This window comes from Hoplias malabaricus, chromosome 2, assembly GCF_029633855.1.
Source record: "Hoplias malabaricus isolate fHopMal1 chromosome 2, fHopMal1.hap1, whole genome shotgun sequence".
In the NCBI taxonomy this organism is placed as follows: Eukaryota; Metazoa; Chordata; class Actinopteri; order Characiformes; family Erythrinidae; genus Hoplias; species Hoplias malabaricus.
Window position 1 is genome coordinate 33,270,156 of NC_089801.1, and position 24,728 is coordinate 33,294,883.

General features: G+C 40.1%; 3 protein-coding genes across 8 annotated transcripts in view; all 3 read left to right on the forward strand.

The window, feature by feature from the left end:
- mcama (melanoma cell adhesion molecule a) overlaps positions 1 to 2,968 on the forward strand; it is a 48,373-nt gene extending 45,405 nt beyond the window's left edge. For 2 of the 4 annotated variants that reach the window (XM_066659614.1, XM_066659615.1), the window contains exon 16: positions 599 to 2,968. In XM_066659614.1, coding sequence (XP_066515711.1) covers positions 599 to 601 — 3 coding nt within the window. In that variant the 3' untranslated portion in view covers positions 602 to 2,968. The remainder of the gene's footprint in view (positions 1 to 598) is intronic. The other 2 variants (XM_066659612.1, XM_066659613.1) reach the window with 1 other exon arrangement.
- Positions 2,969 to 4,408: 1,440 nt separating this feature from the next.
- Positions 4,409 to 11,013, forward strand: tlcd5b (TLC domain containing 5b). Its single transcript, XM_066662003.1, has 3 exons — positions 4,409 to 4,527; positions 7,317 to 7,519; positions 8,672 to 11,013. The coding sequence occupies exons 2-3, from the start codon at positions 7,324 to 7,326 to the stop codon at positions 9,196 to 9,198; spliced, it is 723 nt and encodes a 240-aa protein (XP_066518100.1). The 5' UTR covers positions 4,409 to 4,527; positions 7,317 to 7,323; the 3' UTR covers positions 9,199 to 11,013.
- A 1,636-nt stretch (positions 11,014 to 12,649) lies between these two features.
- arhgef12b (Rho guanine nucleotide exchange factor (GEF) 12b) overlaps positions 12,650 to 24,728 on the forward strand; it is a 56,208-nt gene continuing 44,129 nt past the window's right edge. For all 3 annotated transcript variants that reach the window (XM_066658656.1, XM_066658659.1, XM_066658658.1), the window contains exon 1: positions 12,650 to 14,019. In XM_066658656.1, coding sequence (XP_066514753.1) covers positions 13,988 to 14,019 — 32 coding nt within the window. In that variant the 5' untranslated portion in view covers positions 12,650 to 13,987. The remainder of the gene's footprint in view (positions 14,020 to 24,728) is intronic.

The following is a 24,728-nucleotide window of genomic DNA, read 5'->3' on the forward strand; positions in this document are numbered from 1 at the left end:
ATCACTTTGTATGTAATGAATCTTTGTGAACAGACATGTTTCACTTACTGAAATAAATGGACTTTTTGGTGATATTCTAATTTATTAAGAAGCACCTGTATATATCCATCTCACAATTAATTGTATATAAATATGAGACTTAAAGGGGCATTCCTCACAATTTTCAAAATTTCAGCAAAACTAAATTTTAAAAAATGGTGGTCATTCATCGTGGCTTGAAGCAAAGAAGCACAGTTCTAGCTAAACTGGTAGTTTGCCTGCACATTTAGGACAATGAATTCAACAAATATATTTGTATTATTATAAACCCCTGATTCCTCTCAGCACTTTAAACAAATCCATGTTTCTCTTTAAAGAATCATCTCACATCAAACCCCTCAGTATGGATGTTTACATCTGAGTAAATCAAGTGATGCGGAATTTGTTTTTTAATCTGTGCAGCTCCACTTCAAGCAGTGATAAAGACAGCATTCAACATAAAACACATGATTTACAAACGCCTACTCTTAAGAAACTAACAATTAGGAAGTTTAAGTACTTACTTGTATTAAGTTGTAAGTCTCTAACTCTTTCTTTTTCTTTCCTATTGTTCCTGGAGTAAAGTACACTGCAAATAACATGGAAAGAAGCTAAGGACTGAAGACGCATCTGACACCTGGTCGGTGCCTCCTCACTTACCCAGCATTCGAGAGTTGTATGGATGTGTGGATAACGTCTGGTGGAGCAGCCATCTTTTTGGAATAAGGACTGTCTTTGTACTTTTCCTTTTATGAGCGGCAGTATTCCTGATTGGGCGAATTTGACTAAAGTGAGCTTATTCAAACCAGCCAGTTTTATAAACATATATCTATTTTAATTTCCCCAATGCTCTGTTTCTGTTATTGATCAAGCGGACCAAAACAATGTCAGTGTTTCAACATATGGTCTAAAATCAGTTTTGAAAAGTGTATATATTATACGTAATATTTAGTTATTGAAAATGTTTTTACTCTGCCCTTTTTGAATTGTTAATAGCATTTCTCTCAATGTGTAAACTGTAAAGAATTTTTTTTAACAATGAACCAGCTCCAAATATAAGCCACTAACTTGACAACTCACGAATAGTCAAAATAAGCTCATTCAGACAGTATTTTTTTTTTTGTACTTTACAGTATCACTTAATGGCATTATTAAGCTCACTTACTTCTCATTCCCAAGAAGAGATGAGGTTCTGAAGACTTACAATTGAAACCTCAGACTTGTCCCACTATAATTTTCCCAGCCAGTGAGAATTCAGTCTAAACCAGTTACCAAAATATAAACCGTTTTCAGTTGTTGTAAGCATAGCCAATAAAGGGCCAGAAAAAACACAGAGTTCACCATGAACCACAGCTTACTTGTGTAAAGAGGAAAAAAGGTGATGTAGTCACTCATCTGAGGAGGATTTTTATTTGTGTGTGTGTCCTGTTTGTAGAAACTACTGCTCAGCTCTTGTTTGTACTGTCTGTAAATACTGATAGCGGAGGAAGGTGTAGCTGTTCATGTTCTGACTGCTGAGGGGAATCGTTCCTCAAATTTTTTCTCGGCAGCAAGTTAATTTTATGTAAACGTAAACGTAAAGAAATTTACTGTTTTGTTAGTTTGTGTGAGTGCGTGTTTATCTGTGTCGGTGAAAGGGAAAAAGGTGATGTTTTGTTTCTTCAAAGCAAACAAGGCAGAGTCAACAATGCTAATGTCACTAACAGTGAAACGAGCAGGAAGCAGTGAGCATTTTTGAAATGCCATCATGCTAACTGACTCGCCAGTAGGGATTTTTACTAATGTTTGGTAAAGCTTGGTCCAGCTGTTTACTGTTGGTATGAAAGAAGGCATTTGTGGGTGGAGCATAAATAGGTCAGCTACTGTCTACAGACTTTTATTGATTGTTAGCTACATTAGCATATTTCTCTGGCTGTTTGTATACCAAAAGTAGCATTACGCCTGGACTTGGTGACCTCTTAATATTTGGCCAGAGGGTCCTCCTCTTTAACTGCTGTGTAAGAAGAATATTTGTTTTGTGTAAATTCTTTGGAAAATATGAGCATGTTCAAATGCCAGCGTGGACATGATCCCAGCATCTGCTGCCATTGCTTCTAATTTAAACAATTAAATTAGCGCTTACCTTACAAACAGTTTTGTACAGAGTGTACAGGCAGATTTCAAGAATCTGTCTGAAACATGGTGCACAATAGTGATAGTTTAATTTAGCCTGATAACCCAGGGTCATTTAAGCTCCTCAGTTCACCAAAGTCAAGACTGTCCCATCAGAGCCAACGTAAGGCTAGTTCCTAGATTAAATCCATCGGATACAAATCCATCGGAAAAATCCAGCACTTTTGAAACCTATTTTTTACCTGGATATACTCAGTTACACTATAAAGTTAATTTGCAGTTTTAATTTTTCATTGTCGGTAAGAACAATCGATAAAAGTGGACTGAAGGACAATAACGGAAATAAACGGAACAAATGGGCATGCTTTTCTTTTCTTTGGAAAATCCTCAACACGTGGAACAATGTTCTCTTAGTTCTGGATCCTGTTGAGCTTGGATTGGCCCTTGACCGAGTACAAGCCCAAATTTTGCTACTACTTTTTTTTTTGCTACATTCTGTTTGAGTAAAGATAGAAAGGGACCAGCTGTTTTGAATCTCCTGATTTCCATCTGTTGACTGTAATGCTGCACAGAAGTGAAAGTGATGTTAAAACTACTGTAATATGATTAGAAACCTCTCTCTCTCCTCACTTTACTCTTTTACAGTAAAGCAAGACAGACCTGATGGATGTATATAAACACGTTCACCTGTGCAGTTCCATAAGGGTTTTTGTAGTTATACAAGTTTTGCTCATGTGTGTAAATTAAGTTCATGTGATTTAATGCTTGCATTTTTATATACTGTTCTGTTTTGTTTTGTTTTTTTTGGACAAAAGAAAATAAGCCAAATAAAGTTACGTTACACTTGAAAAAAATCTAATCTTTTTTTAACACCTAATGTCACGAAAAACTAAGAAGACTGAGTGCTAGTGCCACTGTGTGTTTTTGGTGTCTGTGTTCAGTTTTTATTAGCGTGTTCTATTTCAAAATGGCAGTGTTGTTTTTGAGCTTAATCTGCTCTTCCTATGGGGTTTATTAGTAGACTGGTGACTGTAAAGGGCATGTTTGCTTAGCTTTACATTTCTTTCTTATTTCTTTATTACTTTTTTCTTATTTGCTTTTGGACTTTCATTGACAAAATTAAACAAATATATATTGTGTTCTGTTAATATAACAATTATGTTAACACACCTTAGAAATGAGAACTTCTGTCAAGTAAACTAGGACGTTTGGGTCAGGGAATATACTTTAACCTCATAAATGTTTGTAGTCCTATTCCATTAATAATACACTCCTGAAGGGCCCATATCCTGCAAACATTAATTTTGAAACGGAATGTAATTTGTTTTAAAATACGTAGGTTTGGATTAGTATCTAAAAAGAATTCACTGTTTTTGTGATGTCACACAAAACAACACATTTATATTTTGATCAGTTTGAGGTTGTTTTATTAACAACACAAGGGAGCCAATAAGAACAGAGCTAATTTACATGTATCTTAAAGGTAGAGTAACCATTTAATCACAGAGGAGGATGTAGTTGGGAAATGGTAACCTCAAGTAAAATTAATTATGAAGGGTCTTTGTTATAAACTCACACAAATAAATGAAATGAAACGCAAGAGAATATTTGAGGCCTTTGATGGATTTCACACTAAACTCTTCGTACTGAGGGCCTGTATAGCATTGTTTTTCGTCATATACTCTTTAATTACAGGCCAGAAGAGAAGCCTACAGTTCACAGTCAAAACTATGGCTAATGAAGAGAGACAGCGCCCTCTGTCGGTGAAAGGAAAAGTCAGTCGTAATACGACTATAGAATTAGGGTTTTTAATTGTAATGTCTGCGACATGGAAATAACAACATTAGTCGCATATTTTGTAAATTGAAAACGTATACATTTCCAGAAATTAATTTTAAAAGAATATATATTTCTTCCTGATTTCATTTTTGGACACACTCTAGAGAAATAAGCTTTATCTTCATTATCAGTTTGTCCTTATAATATAAAGTCTAACACAAATGTCTAAAAGCTTTACTTTTGTTGCCCACTTTGTTGTTTTAAAATTCAGCACCAAAATAATAGGCCTTCCTTTAGTGGTCTTGTAGAGATTCCTAAACATTAAAGAAAAATACAAAAAGTGCTAAAGTATGTGCAAAAGTACTGCAGTCTATAGACTGTAGAGCTGATCAAACGGACAGTGGAATTTAAAAACAAAGTGGCTGATAGATTTGTATACTGATAAACCTTTTAGGCGGCAGCATACTGGCACAAGAAGTTATGTTGTGGTCAGCTGTGGGGTCCTGGGGTTGTGGGTTCAATCCTGGCGGCGGGTCTGTCACTACCCGATTTGTACTGCACATGCAGTTTAGCAGCAGAGACTGATTTCCAAAGCAATGAAGAGCTTTTTCTTCAAGAGTGAGTAACTTTAAACACACATAGACATGAGTTAGCATTACCTCACTGTCCTTTACATTTTTAAACTGGAGAACCTTCAAAGTGTGTTTATTTACAACTGATATCATTGTTGAGGTGTGTCTTCTGTTTAAAAAACATTAAATAACGAGGGGCACACATGACGTTCAAACAGGGTCACTGTCCGTGAGGAGTTTGGTGTGTTCTCTTTGCATCTGCATGGGTGTCCTCCTAGTGCACAATTCCAAAACACATGGTGGTAGGTAGCTGGGTTGCCCTGTGATGAACTGGTGCCCTGTCAAGGGTATGTTCCTGCTGTGCGGCCCGGTGATCCCTGCTAGGCTTTTGGACTCACCAACAGAGTGAACTGGATAAAACTGTGACAGAGAATGAATGTATGGGCCCTTATCTCCGATTCAGTTCTGTGGCAAAGCAGCAGGTGGCGTGTCTGTTCTTTGTTTCTTTGTAGAATGGCGTCCTTGACAACGGCGGGTTTTAGAATCAACAGAACTCTGTCACTGAGCGTTAAAAGACAGACCAATTTACCGTTTATACCAGTTAGTAACGGCCATTAGCGACGTTCGGAGAGAGAGAGAGGAACTGGAGACCGAGTTCAACAGGTAACTAACTCGCTGGTGTCCTGTGCCAATGTAGTTTCCAAATGTTACCGAGAACCCTACGAACCAGTTTAAAAGTTATCTGATAATATTTCAAGAGCCTGCTTCAAAACTGTGACAGATTTTAGTTGCCCTTTTTTAGTCCTCGCTACATAATTAAGAAATAACCCAGAATATTTAGGATATTTTGAGAATATTATGTCTCCACCCGTCTTCGACACACTCGTACACGTTGTTTGCTTCCAAACTCCAGTGGAATTTATTTTAAACATTGTAATGCATACAGTACTGAGACTCTGGATTGAGCAAAACAAAATAAAGTAACACACTTGTGGTGGAATTATTACAAGCGTCATGTTTTATATATATAGTTAATTTGGGTTGCGCCTCCTGCTTTGGGAACCAGTGATGATCTGACCCTCAAACTAAAGCACTGAACTCACTAATGTTTATGTGGCTGAATGCAATAAAATCCCGCAGTAGTCTAATGCCTTCCCAGAGGAGTAACTTTTGTTACTGCAGCTAAAAGGGGATGCTCTTTAATAATACCATTCACTTCACAGGAGATGTTAGATGCCCGTATCCACACACACTGGTGGCCCTTCTCTTTCAGATAGAATCATGGCGAGTTTGATCTTATAATTTCATGATGTGTATTAAGTTCAAGTTCATTAATTACAGTCTATCCAGTGGTGTATCAGTACAGATACTAAACATAACACAAGCATTTATTCCATTTACTCTCATCATAATTTCTGCCAATATTACCCATAGTGTAATTAAAAATCATTTACTTTACACATGCTTCTGTACACCACTCATGATTTAGGAATACTGCACAGGGCATGTTTAAATAATCTGCCCTCTGCCTACCGAAGCCCACTTTACCAGTCCTTGTGTTTTCTACCCAGTAACCCAGGCCCTTAGGGGGTAATAACCTTGCGGTGTCTCAGATTATGGATAAGATGGATATGGGCTAATGCTGCAGCTCAGATACATCCTTCCCCAATCCATGGATCACATTCACACACTTCAGGGATAAAGTTGGGGCTAGCTGGTGGAAGGGGGTGGCGTTGTACTGGCCATATTGTGCTTGGGTTGCAGTTTGTTCATAAACCTGAAGAGAAAAAACCTGAAAAATATGCACTAAATGAAAAGTTATGATGAACACAACAGCACCTGGTAATACACATCATGGCTGTAGATATATGACAAAAAAACAAATGTCCCAATGTTTTTACAGCAGTGCTTACCCCAGCATCTCATTGTTCAGCTTATGGAACAGATGCAATGCAACAGTTGCCACCAGTTGAAACGGCAGTGTTCAATTTGAAAACAATTCAGACATCAGAATCCTACTTACTGGAAGTTAGGGAGCATTGAAAGGGTAAATGTTTTACACTTCTTACCGAATGTTGTCCTCGACTTGATTAAATAAATCTTGGTTCTGTAACAAGTCCTTCTGCCTTCCTCTTCTTGACCGCGAAGATGGTGTGGTCTTAAGCTGTGGGACGTAACACTACACTCTAGCCTCCTCCTCTGACCTGTGAGGCCATTGGGCCTTTGACTGAATGGCTCCATCTTGTTTGGAGCAGGGCCAGGGTGCACAGGGAGTACTGAGACGCTAATCTCTTAAGAGGCTCAGCCTAGCTTGTGAACTCGGGGAGGGCACAGAGAAGTGTGCGAGGAAACTGCGCTTGTAGTTTGGAGCTGTCATGGAAAATATGAAGATGGACTCTCGTCCGATATGGCAGGCCACCTGCATGGGGCCAGCAAGGGCCACTGGGCTCTGGAGGCATCCAGTTAGAAGAGACTGCTGAGGGATACTCGGGACCTGCTGCAGCAGGAGGTGGGAGTCTAGCAGTGCTATGAGTGAAAGCTAAGGTGAGTGTTATTAAGACTTATTAGATTTGAGGCTATTAGTTTTCTTCTGTATCTTATTGGGTATCCTAGTGTTGTTAACAGGAACACATTCGGGTTAAACAATGTTTTTAACCACACTAGCTGGTTAAATTTGGTAAGGGAGGTAAACTTAACTCAATGCTAATCAAGCTGATATAAGAGATAAAGATGAACTGCAGCAGTAGCTGGATTGTATGCCTTGTATTCTAGCAGGTATTCAAGATTCGAAAAGTGTTTTGCTACTGATGTTTTCCCTCCCTTTTGGCCTCTTAGCTCAGCCATGACGCTATTCCTGGTGGAGACGAGCTGCAGTCTGGTTGGCTGGTTCACTATCTACATACTGCTGTGTTACGTGAACGGGAAGCGAAGCTGTGAGTGGAACTGTAGACTTGTGACTCTGCTTCATGGGGTCCTCATCGTCTGTGTGACCGCTTACATCGGCTTCGTTGATGGCCCGTGGCCATTTACACATCCGGGTGAGGGTTGGCTTCAATTGATTTTAAAATAAAATAAAAGTCCAGAAAGAAAAAAAAAGAAAAAGTCAGCAGCAATCCTCTTATTTACCCAGCTTTCCTTCTTTTCCCCAAAGCTGTGTGGTAGTAAGGTTTAGGAGTTTAACTGTAGTGGGCAGCTTTGTGGGTTTAATGAAATCCCACCCTTAATGCCTGTTTCTCTCAGCCTGCATCCCATTAATGATTTTCCATATCATACATATGTCATTTATTTATGTGACATATGGTGTGGGGCTGCTGTTTTTCTGTCTAAGTTCTTGCAGAATAATTTTTTCTGATAGCATTAGAAATCTGAGGGCCTGAGGAATAGTCTGGTGGGAAAAAATAAAACGATTTACACATAAAGAGACATGTTAATGGGGCAGTGTTTAACCTATTATTAAAAAAAAAAAAAGGTAGAGCCACTTTGTGTGTGATGAAATGTTTTGACACCTACTCAGAGACTGTAGAATATCTGCTAAACTCATTTATTAAGACTTTGGGCAATGCCATAGGAGAACCACCTTTGGTTCCATAAGGAGCCATTTTGGTTTAAGAGGTGTTTGAAGAGTTTGTAGAACCACTTAAAGGATAAAAAAATCCATCATTAGATTCTTTACCTATTTAAATATATTAGCAAAAATGGTTCTTTATGGAGGGCGGCACGGTGGCGCAGCAGGTAGTATCGCAGTCACACAGCTCCAGGGGCCTGGAGGTTGTGGGTTCGATTCCCACTCCGGGTGACTGTCTGTGAGGAGTTGGTGTGTTCTCCCCGTGTCTGCGTGGGTTTCCTCCGGGTGCTCTGGTTTCCTCCCACAGTCCAAAAACACACGTTGGTAGGTGGATTGGCGACTCGAAAGTGTCCGTAGGTGTGAGTGAATGTGTGTGTGTCTTTGTTGCCCTGTGAAGGACTGGCGTCCCCTCCAGGGTGTATTCCCGCCTTGCGCCCAATGATTCCAGGTAGGCTCTGGACCCCCCGCGACTCTAAATTGGATAAGCGGTTACAGATAATGGTTGGATGGATGGATGGTTGTTTATGGAGCCAAAAGTGGATCTGTTATGACATCACTAAAAGAACCTTTTGGAGCACCTTTATTTTTAAGAGTTTAGTGATCCATAAAACTCTTATTTCTTCAGGGTCTGAAAACACCCCGGTTCAGATGCTAGCTCTGTTGATGAGCCTGGGCTATTTCCTCTTCGACATGGTCTGGTGCGTGTACTTCCGCACGGAGGGTTCTGTGATGCTGGCGCACCACACCCTGAGCATCCTGGGCATTGTGTCTGCGCTGGGCATGGGGGAGTCAGGCATCGAGACATGTGCCGTGCTGTTCGGCAGTGAGATCACCAACCCCCTCCTCCAAGCTCGCTGGTTCCTCAAGCAGATGGGCCGTTACGACAGCCTGACTGGAGACGCTGTGGATCTGCTCTTCATCACCCTCTTCACGGTCGTGCGCATGGGCATCGGAGGCCGCATGCTCTACTGCGAGCTGGCCTCCCCCAAGCCCAAAATGGTGATGAAATGGGGTGGTGTGGCCATTTACGGCCTCTCTTGTGTCTTCATGGTGGATATTGCACGCTTCGCTTGTCGAAAGACTAGAGCCAAGTACAAGCGGTGGCAGGAGCAGTGGAAGCTTTACTGCACTAACGGACACACTGGAAAGTAGTGAATCAAAGGAGGGAACTGTTTAAAGGTTTTGTTTACTAAAAGGCTTTTAATTAGTGACATTAAATATATCATATGTATACTTAAAACAATATTTCAACCAGAAATCCTGTCTTAGCTCACCCTCATCAAGTTAGTGGTTAGACCTGGGTGTTTTTAAACAGTGATAATTCCCTAAGGAAGATGCATTTCATAACAAGATTGAGATATTTTGGGTAAAATGATTTGATATTTTCTTGGTCAGTTGTAAGCAGCAGACCTTTAACTTTGAACAATTGCTACCTCAGTACACTACACTGTAAAGAATTTCTTGTACATTTTACAGTAAAATACTGGCAGCAGAGTTCCCAGCCATTTACTGTATTTTTACAGGAACACTACTGTATTTCAAATTTACAGCATATTACTGTAATTGAATAATACATTAATTTACTGTAAATACTGTGATTTACAGTATAATAGTGTAGCAGACTCACTGCAAATTTACAGCCATTTTTTACAGTGTAGGTGGCAATTTCCATCTTTTGCTACAGAGATAAAGACAGGTAGATGAAGTCTAGCCGTTCACAAGTAAAGCTAAATTTATAGACCTGTCCCAAATGGAGCCCAAAGCCCAGTGGTCCTCCTAAAAAAGGCTACTCTGACCTCAGCAGCATGCACACATAAGGCCAGTTAATGCTTCTGCATCAAACCCACCCTGTATGTTACACCATAGCCTGACGTGCACCTCCACAGGAATGTAACTAGGTGCTGTGTTGACGTAAACTACAACAACTGGGAGTTGTCCAAAGTCAGATGAACATGGATCAAGTTGAACAGAGGAAATTTAGAAACATAAACTCTTCTCCACACTGCAGACAGCAGCAAATTCATGGCAAGAGATTTCATCAGAAATCGGTTTGAACATCACAGAACTATTTAAAAGTTGTAATAAAGCAAAAATACACCTTCTGGGGGAAAAAAAACAATGTTTCTATGAGGAGTGGGAACACATGGGAGAAAACTGTGTCAGTGTTGTATTTGTTTTTTTCCTGGCACTGCATGTAAACTGTGCTCTGTTACAGTTTCCTATTCCCTACATAGTGCACTTTATAGATGTATCAAATCAGTGCTACTACAACACAACCTTGTGTACTACATACGGTAGAGGAAGATATTTGAGATTCAGCCCTAGTGTTTTGTGACAGTGTAATTGCAGAGTGACACCAACACACAAATATTAAAACTTACAATGGTTTGTAGGGCTCTTACACAAGCTATAGCGTAGACTCTGCATTGAGTCAATCCAGAAGCATAAATCAGCACATAGACCTCAGGTGTTTGGGTCAGGTTTGTGTGATTTGTTGACAGCCGTAAAAAGAAAACTAAGCAGTTGTGTAGTCTGAGTGTGAGTGCACCATTTGGGACAGGGCTTAGCAGCACACAGCTGAGAGTCTGAGGTAAATACAAAACAAGAAGAGATTGTAGCAGTAGTGGCCGTATGTGCCCTGTGGACTTGGCTCATAAGTGATGTAAGTGATGTAACCTTAATAGATGTGGAAAACATCTCATGACAAGATTTGCGGTTATTCATTTGTTAAATTCAGGGTGGTCCTTTTAACACAGACCAGCATCAGATCATTATCCAGAGAAGTCAGTGTGCATGCCCATTCTGTGTAAATGTCTGAAAAATTATCAACATATGCACAACTGCCATATAGTAGAATCTTTTGGATATGTTTTTTTTTTTTGGCTGAGATCTGATGTTCACGTGTTTAAGCCAAAGATATTAGACATTTGGACGCAGAGATTAGGCCTTACGTTCTAAGACTGATAATGCCAGTTGTGTTATTTCATAAAGCCTTTCTTCATCAGTGGCTATTAAGTTTGTTGCTGCTTCATTTTAAACATATGCACACATCTCAGAAGAGCATAAGAATGGCCAGGAATTTGCCTGTGAACCTGTACCAGAGTACTTTGGCAATATTTTGAACCAAATGTTGTAGAGCACACAGTGCTACACTGTTAAGAAATTTATATTTTTTCAGTGCTTCTTGGATGATGCTTTGTGAATGCTTTTGTAAGAGCTGCTTATGGCAAAGCCATGAATATCCTGCCACAGGGAATAGTGAGTTTCACTGTCACATAGACTCAGTGGCTACTTGAGAAACCCCTTGTGGTAGCCTCACTTTGTTTTTGTGGTGTTAAACACTGTAGCCCATCTGTTGATGCTCAGTTTGTTGTAGCCATTTTCTGACCCTTCATCAGTTATCTTTATTGGATATTTTGGGGAAGATGCACCACTCTCAAATAGCAGTGCAGTCAGTTTCATTGTTGTGCTGACACTCAAATAAAATCAGGTCAACAGCTGTTGTGTGGTCATAGACTGACCAATTATAAATAAAGTAGAGAAGGATCATACAAATTGTACAAGAGCACTATGGCTGTTTCCAGCTGTATGTGGTATAAAAAGTCCTCTGAGTCACAGGGGGTCCCCCGGTATGTATTTTGCTAATTTTATTTAATATTATTTGTCTGCTACATTAGGACCTTATTGTGGAGGGTTTTGTTAAATGTGAGTGAGTTGCATGAGGTTCATTACATCTCTAAATTATGCCTGAAATCTTCTTGCCTATATAATAATATAACTGGATTTTTTGGGGTGAAGTGGGTGTCTCCCCCTAAAGTAACTTTACAAATCAGGACCCCAAATGTTAAGAAGCAGCCCTGTCAACAGATGAACTACAGTCCGTAGTTGTAAACATTTACAGTGAGCCTTTAAGGCAGAAGTAGCTTATGATTTATTTCTGATCTTATTTAGATTTACTCCAGTGAAGTGGATGTTGACTGTACTGTCATTTTCTAAGGGACCCCAGCAGGTGGCGGGAATGTTCTGTGAATATGTTTCTTTATAAAACTCGAATAAAACTGTAGTACAAGTTCTAGTTGTCTTTCTAAACGGTGTGAACCGTGTTTTTGAACGCCATGTCTTATCAGTTTATGTAAAATGTGATTTTTGTCGCTGTGTCGACTGATTTAATCAGTAAATTGTGGTCAATTTAAATATTAAGTGCCGGGAAATGGTAGGTTAACTACTCTTTTGTTTTATTTACGCTAATAAACAGAAGGGTCGTTAGTATAGTTCTTATTTAGTCAAATAGCGCAATGTAAACTTTGTAATACACAATGTGTATAGACGATGGTGTTACTTCTCGTTAGTTTAGGTTAACAACAGACGACATATGAAAACAAATTAGACCTAACATTTAAAACATCTTTTTAACAGCGGTTTTTTATTATTATTTTTGGAGAGTTTAAAACGTGAGGGTGTAAACGGTGACCATTTTAATTTTGTACTTTTAAACGGTGAGTGAACGGTCATTGGAGACCGCAGTACGCTGGGCGGCGATAGCGCTTGCTGCGGAAGGATACACCCTAAAGGGAGTGAACTGCTTCCAGAGCTTCCAGAGCGCAGGAATCCGGTGGATGCAAATTTTGCCGAAAGTCAGGAATTATGTGGATTTTAACACATTTCCTCCTCGCTTTGTATTTAATCCCTGTCCAGATCTGACATCTGTGTCACCGTCCGCGGAGTGCGTCCGCTTCGCCATTTGTACCGATTCCGTCTCTCGGCAAACGATATTTTGGGCGAAAAAAGAAGAGGAAGGGGAGGAAGGGAGAAAAAACTACTGAATTTCGAAAAACATGGAGACGAGGGGCAGGAGCTGACCAGATGAGTAAAGACCAAGTTTACAGCTCCGAGAAGAGAGACAGGATCGTGCTCGCTCCACCGCGCTGGACGGCTTTTCAGGTTTTTGAAAAATGTCGTTATTTAACCGTTAGTTTGGAACGCCGCCGTTTGGAACAGGATCCTTGAATCTGGAACGCTGCGAACTTAACGTTCTGAAGCTCGAGCTCGTTGACATCAAAGGGCTCTAAAGTTCTTTTTTCTTCTCTTTCTGGTTTTCCTGTCCATACTCGTTTTTGGCAGTGGAATTTTGAAGTTCGGGATTTTCGTGGAGGATTTTTTTTGTCTTTTTTTGGAATTACAACGCAACGTTCGACTTGTGAATGTTTTGAAGCGCTGACTGGCTTTGCAGTTTATACAAAGGAGAGTGGCGAACTAGACACATTCTTTCTGAGGGGGTAAAAAGTCCCATGCCGTTCAGGCGACCGGGCGAAAGGCCTGAGCGTATCCACACTCACTGTTTATCGTGTCGAGAGTCCATTCAGGAGAATATGGTGTGCTGTTTTCTCATAGAAGAAGCGAACGTTCACGTTGACGCTAGTAAGCAAACGTGTAGCTTGTAGCTATCGGCGTTAGGTGTCGGTTTGGGAATGCCGTGAGGGGAATGAAGTTCTAGGCAGAGGCTAACGTACGTACAAAGTAACCTTCAGAAGTAGGTGGGTTGTGCCTCTCTCAGGGGAAGTCGGTGGTCTAATGTGGGGGCATTCGCCTTGAAGCTTAAAAAAAATTATGTGCTATATGCACTGCAAGCCTGTCGCGTTAAGGCAACTAACAGCCCCGAGTGTGCTTGTATGAGTGGCTTGCTCTTCAGTGTGGGGACTACTGAATGCCTTCGCCCTTTCTTTCCACGTCTGTGGGAAAAATCTAATGACCCACAGCACTAAGTGGAATTTTGACTGACGCAGACTCATTCTCTCCCTCCACCAAGCCACTTTTCCATACATTTTCCCGACGCCCTGGCTTCCCAACAGACGTCATTGCTTTTGGACACTCACAAGAGTATTTTACCTCGGTAAAATGCTAGTTGGATAAAAGCTGAAGAAAACCAAGAAACAGAAGCCCAATGAGCGGCTCACAGTCCACGGTAGCTGACAGGTAAATGCCTCATCGCCTCCTTCATTTGGTTGTCTGCAAATGTGTTCATCATCACTGCTCATAACTTTGGAAGAGCCCGTGTCTGGCCTTGACACCTCACTGAGGGATCAGAAACAGTATGGCCCTGCAGAATGTTAACACATACAGGGAGGAATGTCCTTAAAAGGGGAATTCCACATGTTTAATAAGATGTAGCCCCATAAATCCCTCAGTTATTGAGATGTCAAAGTTACCCAGAGTGGTTTGTTGTTAAATGCAGCCTTGAGGACACAAAGTTAGCCCCTCGAATTTCTTTACAGTGGCGGTGATTGGAACCCTGGGTCATAAAGTCTACAACACAGATATAGCCATTTTGTTTACTATCAAAACAACCAATAAACATGCCTCTAGTCCTGTCAAAAACTACATTTTGTGATGGTTTTAAGCTGTTCTACATGTATTTCACCACCAGGAATGGTTCAGATATGATTTAGGCCGAATTATAGATATTTATTTAACTATTGTAACCCAAAGTCTGGGTTTGTAACCATTTAAATGGATTCCTTTCTGTGAGGTAGCGTTTATCAAATATATTTCATCAAATGATTTTGCTTGCATTTTAAACCTTTATTTCTGCAAAGATTTGTGAAAATCAGTGAATTTTCCCCTTAAGAGACACAGCCAACATTTGTTAATTCAGTGCTCTGTCTCCTGAAATGCTTTCTCTGGCGTGACTCTTCTACAGCAGGCCTGTCTCCATCTAAAGACTTGTGTAAGGTGAGAGAAGGGGGCACTTGAGCAATGTCAGGTACAGGATGCCACCCCGTCTCCGACTTCTGGACGACTGCTGCCTCTGAAATCTGTGAGGGATGTGTGCTGTAAATGAGCATGTAGAGAGTGAGGTGGAGCTGCTGTGTGATTATCCCACTGTCACAGTCACGTCTGATGGAGGGTGTGTGAAACAGCTGAGCCATTCCCCCAGAGCCACTCTGGTTTTCAGTGAGTCACCTGTCGAGGTGGATTAGCGAAGGAGACGAACAGGTGTCACACAGTGTCTTTAGTGAACCAAATTCTGGGTTTGTTGCATGATGAGCCACAATTACATCTCCACTGGGCCGGCTGAAAGATTTTTTTATGCATGTTAGACAAGGAGTACAACAGTAGTTTTACTTTGTTTTCAGGCTTAGTTTGAAAAAAGGGTTTTGCATAAATAACACAAGCTGAAAATCTGCTTTAATTATAATTATACACAAATGTACAACAACCTAGTCCAGTCCAGTAGAGCTTCACTTAGGGCCCAGCTCACTCTCTTTATACCAGAAACTGCAGCATTACATTATATTGATGTTATGTTTCTGTTTTTAGATTATCAGAGCGTTGAGTATTGTGAAAGTACAATACAGTACTGTTTCTGCAATGTTGGATCTCTTTCTGAGTCTATAGTCACTAGTTAATGTTAAATCCAAGCTGGTCCGTTGGCCAAAAGCTAACATGTTAGGACAATACATTGACACGGTAAAATGCAGCCCCGTCTTTACTGTCATGTACTGCAGTCTGACAGAACGTTGTTCTGTTTATATCATAGATAATAGAATATGTTTGTAACTATCATAGTTTTGTTAGATTGTTTTAAGAAACAGGTTTGGGAATAAAGCAAGACCTGACGAGCCACACAAGCAGCTCTTTTAGCTTGGGTCTACAGCATTTTATATCATCATATGAGCACTCCAGACATGTCAGGTTTCCCAATTCATATGGTGCTTTTTCGCTGCATGGTACGTACTTGACTCTACTCGCCTTTTGATCCCTGGCACCTGATTTTTCCTCTACTGCAGCTCCCCCTCAAAAATGAGACTTGTGATGTCACAAAACACCATAGCTAATGGTAAGAGTGGGTTTGAAAACCAAAACATTGGTGGCAGTGAAGTTATTTACTCATATTTGCATGTTGTTTTTGTTGTTGTTGTTGTTGTTGTTGTCTGGGCCTGAACACAGCTCGGTCATCAGCTCAGACTGATCAGTAGAGATTTTTATTTTGTTATTTTTTTGTTCCAGCGTCTAAGACTCACTGGATTCTTTCATCAGCCACAGATCCAAGGAGCTCTTGAAACTCTTCAAAAAAAAAAAAAAATACAGAGTAAATGTACAAGCTGCCGTTTGTGAGTCGGATAAAAACAAATGTGATCACTGCTGTAGCTTGGAGATTTTACAATTGGTTTGTTTGTCTTGAAGTCTGTATTTTGTTGTGAATGACAAGTCTCTCTGCAGGTTTAACCCAAGCTTGCTTGGAACTGTAAGTGAGAAGGTATTAAAAGAGAACACGGTTCCAGGGACCAGATTTGCCTAATGTAGAGCCGAGTCAAGTTGAGTAGCATAGGTACCATTCAGTGGATAAGCACCTTTAGATATCTTAAATAACATAATGTCATATTTTTAAGATGGCATTGGGTGCTTTCTTAGCCGGTGAGGTACCAAGACAGGACAAGGCTGAAAGTATTTAGTATTACTTATAGAAAACATGATTTCCAAAATCGCATGCTTGGGTTAAGGCTGGATGTTAGTTGGAGCACTCACTAATAAGGCAGCTTGATAGGAATTGGGGCATACCCTGTGTCTACCTTTTAAATCTTGTGACAGTCATCACAAACCAAAGACAGACACAACACACCTGTGTATGTTGCTCATTGTACATGCTGATGCAAACAACTCAGACAGCAGAGGGGTGATGTAAGAACTGAGTCACAGTTCGGACGGGGCTTATCCATTGACATGCCTATTGTTTGCATTGCACAGCACGTGATACGAAATGTACAGACTGATGTGATCAGTGTAGTGCTCCACTAACCGCTCTGTGTTTGAGCAACACTCAAAGCTATTCCCTAGAGTCTTGCTGGACTTCCATGAGTCAGGTATTTTCTTCCAGTGTTTGGTTCTTACTGTTGTAGTTTGCCACACACACACACTGTCACAAAAAACAAACAAAATCAAAGCACAGGGGCATGCTAGGGAAGCCAAATAGTATCACCTTACCTTTTTTTTTTCTTACTGACATAATCTGAGAGTAGATAAGAGTTGCACGGCAGATGTGTGTGGGTTTGTTTGTGCAGCAACATTTTTTTTTTTACCTATCAGTAATAACACTGCCAAGGTGTCCGCAGCTGTGTCTGCCCCTCAGCTCATGGTCGAATGTCAGTTTGACCAAAGGGCTTGACCAGATTTGTTGTTTTGCATATTGTTCATGCTCATGGCAGTCAATCAGGTTAATATTTGTACACAGTTGCATGTTGTGTTGTTGGGCCTTGTGCCTGTTAGTGTTGATCAGTACCTGTCCACTACTGCAGTTTCTCAAAAGTGACATTCTTCCCCTTTTCCACAAGGGAACACAGTTCACAGTTCAAAATACCATAAGGATCAAACACCACAGCAGTGCTGTCCCCCTGTCTAAACTGCCCTGTTCAGAACTTTGGATCTTAATAGTGACTTTTCCTTTAAATGATAATGAACAACAGCTCAGTTCAGCACGGGAGCAAGGAGCAGAATCTCTGGTTTTTAGCCATTTTCACTCCGTTGTCTTTGTTCTCCACTCTAATTTTTACCATATTAAATAGGTACTTCTTTCTCTGCACTTGTTTAGTTTGTTTTGCTCTATTTAACCTCATCTTTATACTCGTAAACAAACAACGGTGAGGTTATTGCTGAGGTTGGAGAGACTTGGACAAGAAGGCAGCACAATTCAGAACTGCCTGCTGTCTACATAAGACGCTGCTCAAAATTAGAAACGCTCCTTTTATTTAATTTTTTTCTGTATTAGGCAGCCCACAAAAACTGAGAGGGCTGTTTTATTTCTCAGTACACAGGTTGAAGATCTCCAAATTAATGTGTACATGCAATAAAAAGTTTTTTTTTCATTATAGGACGTGCTGAAGAGTTTTCTGTTTCTTATGATGTAAATAAACAAAGCTGTTTATTGAATGTATTACTTTCAGACTTTCAAATATGTTAGTGCAAGAGATTTTCTTTTTTTTAAGTTACAGTATTATATCTGTATCATGCATTGTGATATTCCACTCCCTATAAGTCGTATATATTGTGACATCTCTACTTCACGGTTTATATAGATATGTTGCCTCGGGGTTCACATTAAAACGTCCCTCCTCCCTTCTCGTCTCTTTCTGAACGCCACCTGCAGCAGTATCAACCTATCAGTTAATGCTTCTGCAAACACCTCCCTCTTCGAGCCACAAACTCAGCTGCACTTGTTTTTATGAGGTGATTCTCCCTGACAGCCAGCCTGAGAGCGAAGGCGCCTCCTCTTGCTGGATGCAAACTAGCGGCCTCCTCTCTGTCAGGAAAATGTGTGCTGACTGTCAGACACTGGCCGAGCAGACCTCACTTGTGTGTCTTTGCCCATTGGGAAGGCTGGGTTTACCCAAGATTCTTATTACTGGGGATTTTAGCCTGTAATCCGATGCTTGATCGTCTGTTTTCAGACTGAAAACATAAGACTAACCTAGATTTCTTTTCATTTAATTATGTGAGTGCTTACATGCATTATATAATAATCAGTATATTCTGGAGACACCTGGACACCCTTCATAGACCATATCTGTGAGATTAGAAATGGTATAGCAGCTGTTCAAAAGGATGTCATTAAATAAGGATTAGTCTTTTGTTGCATAAATAATGTATATACAATTTGACCTTTTCAGACTTTACTTGACATTATGCAGTGTTTTTGTGGTTATGCTGTTGATGAATTTCAGTTTGGGGGAGAGCGGACCCTCAATTTTTATTTATTTAATTTTAAAATAATTAATTCAAAGCACTGTGTACAGTTTTTATACAAGCACAGATGCATATTTCTCTGCTTTTATGTGTATCAAAAACAGTCTGACAGTGGTGAAGCTGATGTGTCTTGTTCCTCTGGTTCTTTTGTTGCTAGTGGGATTTCTGAGGCTCCACAAGAGCTCTTTGGTCTGTAAAAATAGTGCAGCCAACTAATCTACGGCAAGCAGAGTGCTCATGTCAGCTGAACAGAAACCGAATGTCCATTTATCTCTTCTGCTTTCCAACAGATGTTAGCTAGTCAACAGTCTCTTAACTATCTTTTGCTTGAGGTTATTGGACTGTATTTGTCCTGCCCAACAAATTGCTGAGACTTTACAGCAGATAAGGACAAAAGATGGCCATTTTTTTAGCATTTGTGAAGAAGCAGAAGATTAATGTGTTGGACTTACTCTTGGCAGCTCTACTTTGTATCATCCTGATTAAAGAATACTTTAAACACCACAAATGTAGTGATGAACAATGAAACATTCCTACAGAAAAGCAAAGCCAGTTAAGTTCACATTCATTTTATTTATGTGCAGCCTTTTTCACAGTGGCCCTGTCACATGGCTTTAGAGAAAGATTGATCTCTGGCTCTTGCCGTGGACTTATCAGCAATTGAGTTTATTGCCAGATGTTGCTCTGGGACATATTTATCCACTAATACATGTGCTCATGGTCAGTTTCTCTTTGTGTAGTTTCCACAGTGAGAGTTAAATCTGGGCACTGAGAGGAAGTCCCATAGAGTTGAAAGAATGCTTAAGGCAAGGCCCTGAAGCTCGCTGGTTGTCGCAGTGTTTTGCTGATCTATGTAACATTTTTTTTTCTTTTACCCTCGAGGCCCTCTCGGGAAGTGGTGACATCACTGATAAACAATGTCTGTCAGTCAGGCCTGGCCACTGGCCCTTCCTGGCGGGGCTGCAAGCCACCAGCAAGGCATGATGGGAAGAGTTGAGAGCTTTTTCATCCTTCAGACCTGTATCATGAATCTGTCGTTGGTTCTTAATGAAAACACTAAAACATGTTCTTTTCTCAATTTATTTAAAATGTTGTTACATCGTGGCATTCATACGTTCAAAAAAGATATGAAGGGTGGTGGGATGGAAGTGTAAATGCTCATATTAAAAATAACACAGCAGTATCATTTCTCAAGCAAGTTGTGTGCAGGACTTTAGAAAGCAAAATAAAAATGTAGTATATAATATAGTAGTAATAAATACTTGTTTATTCAGTTAGCTGTGTTATCAGTATTTATCTCCATTTACCTTTAGTATAAAGTCACATTTTGACCAATTATAAAAACACCATCCAGTGTTGTATATAACTTTATATTAATTGATTTATATTTTATTAATAAATTGGATATGAATAGAATTTAGGTTAATACTAAATAAAAAAGATTTGGTAAACACAGAGACGTATATGTGGCTCTTTAGTCCTATCAGCCTTCAGTTGTTAGTGATTTACTTTATGCAAATATTTCAGAATATAATAAATAATAAAATATAATTTTTGAAGTATTCACATTGTTACTTGTAGGACCCTAGAACCCAGCAGTAGCTTATTAATGTGTTACTCAACTGCTGGAGATGTCAGATCTTTACATGACTCAGAGTTCAGGGGAGAGATCGTCATGGAGCCTCCCACCGCAATAACAGGTCCTTGTTATTGTGACAGTGAAGCCCAAAATAATCTTGCCTGGCAGGTCCGTTGTGGTCTTTGCTGGGTCTTTTGTAGACTTTACTCCATCTAACAGCCTCTGTACTGTGCGACTGGATCAGATACCAAAGAATACAGAAAGTGTGCTATAATTAAAGTGCTGATCCTGTCCAAATAACCAGGAGCCTGCACAGTAATCTTAAAGATTTGATGTTGACACGCTAGTGGGGAAGGCCCAGAGTGCGGACCACCTGCGGAGGTTTGACCAGCCTAACTAGACGCGCTAGTGACTGCTCTGTTTGGTCAGCTGATGGCCACCTTAGTCAGCGCTTTATTTTCTGCTTCTATTGGCTGGGATTGTGTGTGAGTGTGGGAGAGAGAGAGAAAGAGTGTGTGAGTGAGAGTGTACTTCCATGGAAAAACAATGAAAGATAAAGCCACAAACCCAGGATCATTTGGATCTCTGACATCACCATATTTGTTTTCATTGCTCTGTGAAAGGCGAGACTGCAACGGTGCTGGCATTGCACAAAAAGTCATCAAATCTGGTTAAATCTGTGAACACAAGCACGGAGTTATCTTTGCCTGTGGACAACATTGAGCCTGCTTAATAAAGTGGAAGCACTGTGTGCTTCGGACATGCCTTGGCTTGTTTGAAAGTTAGAAAGCCTGTCCTGGTAGTGGACCACACCTCAGCAGGTCGGGTGATAAAAGAAATGAGATCATAAATACCCAAGAAACTCAAATTTCACATGTACACTCAGAAAAAAACAACAGGTTTTGTCATTTTGGAGTGTCCTGGTCTCTGTGAACTGAAACTTTATCTCGTTATATGTGTTATTTAAAAAAGTAAAAAAGTAAAACACATACTATATACAAAACAGGCAAACTATATCCTTTTATAAGTCTTTATTTAATGTAATGTAACAACCATGACTTCTACATAGAAACACTTCCCTATGGCAAATGTGGGGATATTCAGGTTTGCAGCGCAGTGTGTTTTACATAGTTCTATGGCATCTTTTTGAAAATGGTTCTATGAAGCAGCATAAAGGGTTCTTCTACTGTTACTGCGCTCATCTTGATACAGTAGAAGAACCATGTTTGGTGCTAATTGGCGCAATTTTCAAAAAAGTCCCACATACAACTCTATAGACATGTCTGAAGTCGAACCATTTCCCTGTGCAGATTTTTCGAAACAGAAAATTTGCATTTACTAAAGAACCTTTTGAAGAAACCTCTTTTTTTTTTTTAAATGTGTGCATCTAATTAAAATGGTTCTTCATGGTGTAAGAATATGCTCGGGTAATTTATTCATTCATTATCTGTAACTGCTTCCTCTGGGCACGATTGCCTGTGTTCCTGGAGCCTAACAAGAATCTCTTGGCATAAGGCAGAAACACACACTGGATGGAGCACCTGTCCATCACAGGACATCACTCACTCACATACGGATGTTTTTATACAGCCATTTCACCTGCCTGTAGGTATTTTTGAACTGTGGGACAAAACTGGAGCAACCAGTGGACACCCACACAGACACAGGGTGAACACACCACACTCCTCGCAGACAGTGACCCGAGGCGGGTCTCAAACAGATAAGCTCAGAACCCTGAAGCTGTGTGACAGTGACATGACCTGTTAGAAGTTGGCTGTATGTGCAGAGTGCTTCCTGGCCACGCCCTTATGAGGAATTTTGAAGCCAGTGGCTGTGTAATATTTAATACATTTTACATACATTTCCTGAAACTTCGCTTGTGGATTAATGAGCTTGGAGATATCCTGTTTATTATATCTGTGCATTAGTTAGGTTTAGTCTGGTATGTTTTAGTCATGACATGCAGGTATGTCAGTCTGATATTGTTAGTAAACTTAATAAATGATTATTTATGTATTCTGTAGTGTGTACATATTGCATAGAAAATTATATTCTATGTTTGTGTGAAGTTGCACCCCAGCTGTTGGGTTTTGTAGAATTTGAATAGATATGGGTTTGTATTATTTCAGATTTTTATTATTTATCAGAATTTTTAGTTTTTTAATAGTTTTTTTTAGTGAAAAGGTATCAACTAGAAAACAATAAAATTATATTTTGTTTAATAAAATATTTATTTCTACTTTGTAAAAATTAATGGAAATTAAATGCAGTTCTTGATTCAAATTCTGTTCTGCTCTGAAACTTGTGGAGTGTGAAAATGTGTGGAGAAGGAGCGTGTAGGTCAGAACTGAGTCTTGTTTACCACCTTTTGATGCTGGAATGCTTGTCTTTATTGCTCTGTGATGTACATGCACAACAACAAGTAGCAGAGACTAAAGGAAAAATAATTCCATTTCAGTACAGTGATTTTTATGTATAGCATGCGAGTTTTAAATCATTTTGTGAGGCCAGTTAATTTGTAAAATTTAGATGAAGTGTGTTGCAGTTGTTTTAATTTTCTGAGGATGGTTTATGAATGAGGTGTGTCATTAATAATAATTCTGCAGACTGTCTATTGCAATCCATTACATACTGAAGGGGAAGCGTGTCGTTTATGGACCGTGGCGTCTAGACTTAAGTAGTTGCAACATTACTGCATTTACAAGAGTTGAAAGGGTTTACTCATTTATGGAGTTACAGACAGTGAATGAACCGAGTCTGACTGCTGTTAATTCAGCTTAATAAGTACCTCTCATCTTTCCCTGGGGGTACCACTTTAGGTTAATATCTTGACTCAGAGATGAAGCGGTGCTCTGCTGCTCACGCTTTCCCACACTGAGTGTGAGAGAAGCAGCTTGAGACGCCTCACTAGGAAGGAGGAGGAAATGGCTTTTGGAAGCTTTCTGGAGCTGGAGCAGGACCTCGTGCTGAATGCACGTGACGAAGGCCTTGGACTCTTCCAGCTGCGTCACCATGGAAACTGCCAGTAATGTGGAAGCAGCTTTCCCATCCTTGCCTTGGCAGCGGCTGGCGAGAGAAGAAAAGCACTTCCTCCGAGCTGACCTTAGTACAGGCCTGACCGCCAGCTCTGGCACTACACCCTGCTCTTATTGCGTCATTTGAGGGCCAGAGGAAGGCGCTGCTTTTTGGTGCAGGTCTGAGATCAGCTTTGTGGTTTATCGCACAAGGCTGTGGTCAGGATTTAAGTTGGCTGAACTGGCCTTGGATCAGCACAAAGAGGGAAATTGTAGTTAGTGCGTGGGCTGTTGTCTCATGGCTGTTTGACACACACTTTCCTTTATAAACCTCTACTTGTGAGCAACCATGAGCAACATGGCAACATATAACATTGGGATATTTAAGGACCTAACGATACACTGTTTCATGGAATTGTTTTGGTTAGATTATTTATAGAGATCAAAGAACCAATAAAAATTATTTTGAATGTAGTTAACTGTTTTAGAAGATATGAATAACAAATGATTATGAAATATTTTGACATCTAATCATGTAAATATATCAATGCAGATTTAATTCAGGCTCTCTATAACTGACTTATCCAGGCTCCACCTACACATTTATTTTGTAGTAATGTTGCCAGGTAAGGGCTGTTGTGGTTTCCTGTGAGGTGTTTTAACAGGGTTTAAAACTGCGATATGTGATATTATTGCCCCAATTAATGTATCCTGATTCTAGTGCTACACTCTTAATTGTCACATGGAACAGGCCTGAACTGTTCATTTCATATGAGGCTTCTCCATGACTCTGTGTTGAAGGAGGCAGTTGGCCTTCGATAGCTAGATCACAGGATTTCCCTGTATCACAGCGACCTTTCTGGTACAGATTTTGCCTCTTCTGAATTGCCTGGCTCTCACTTTTCATTTGGTTGAAAGCTTAAATGCTCCCAACCTGTTGAAGTTGCATTTGGTTTTGTGACTAGGTTTGCTGCCATTGCATCCATTTTGTAAAACGAAGACTGACACTAAGCCATTCAGATGCCAACAGTTTTGAAAAACATTTATCACACACACACACACACACACACAAGTGTAAAACAAGATAGACCATGCAATGAAAGGGAAAACATGCATACACTGTGGTAGTGACCGTTCTTGCCATTGCTTGCGGTTGGCTGGTTAATAGCGTGGTATTAATGTATTGCAGTTATTGCGACAGCCCTGTTGCCAGGTTGATTGAATTTTAAAGAAGACTGGATAAAAAAAATCAAATTCAACCTGATGAATTTGTGCTAGTGTTTAAAGCTGGTACTTTAAACACTTTCCCAGAGTGTAGATATGAACCTGGAAACCAGCCTTTAAGTGAGAGC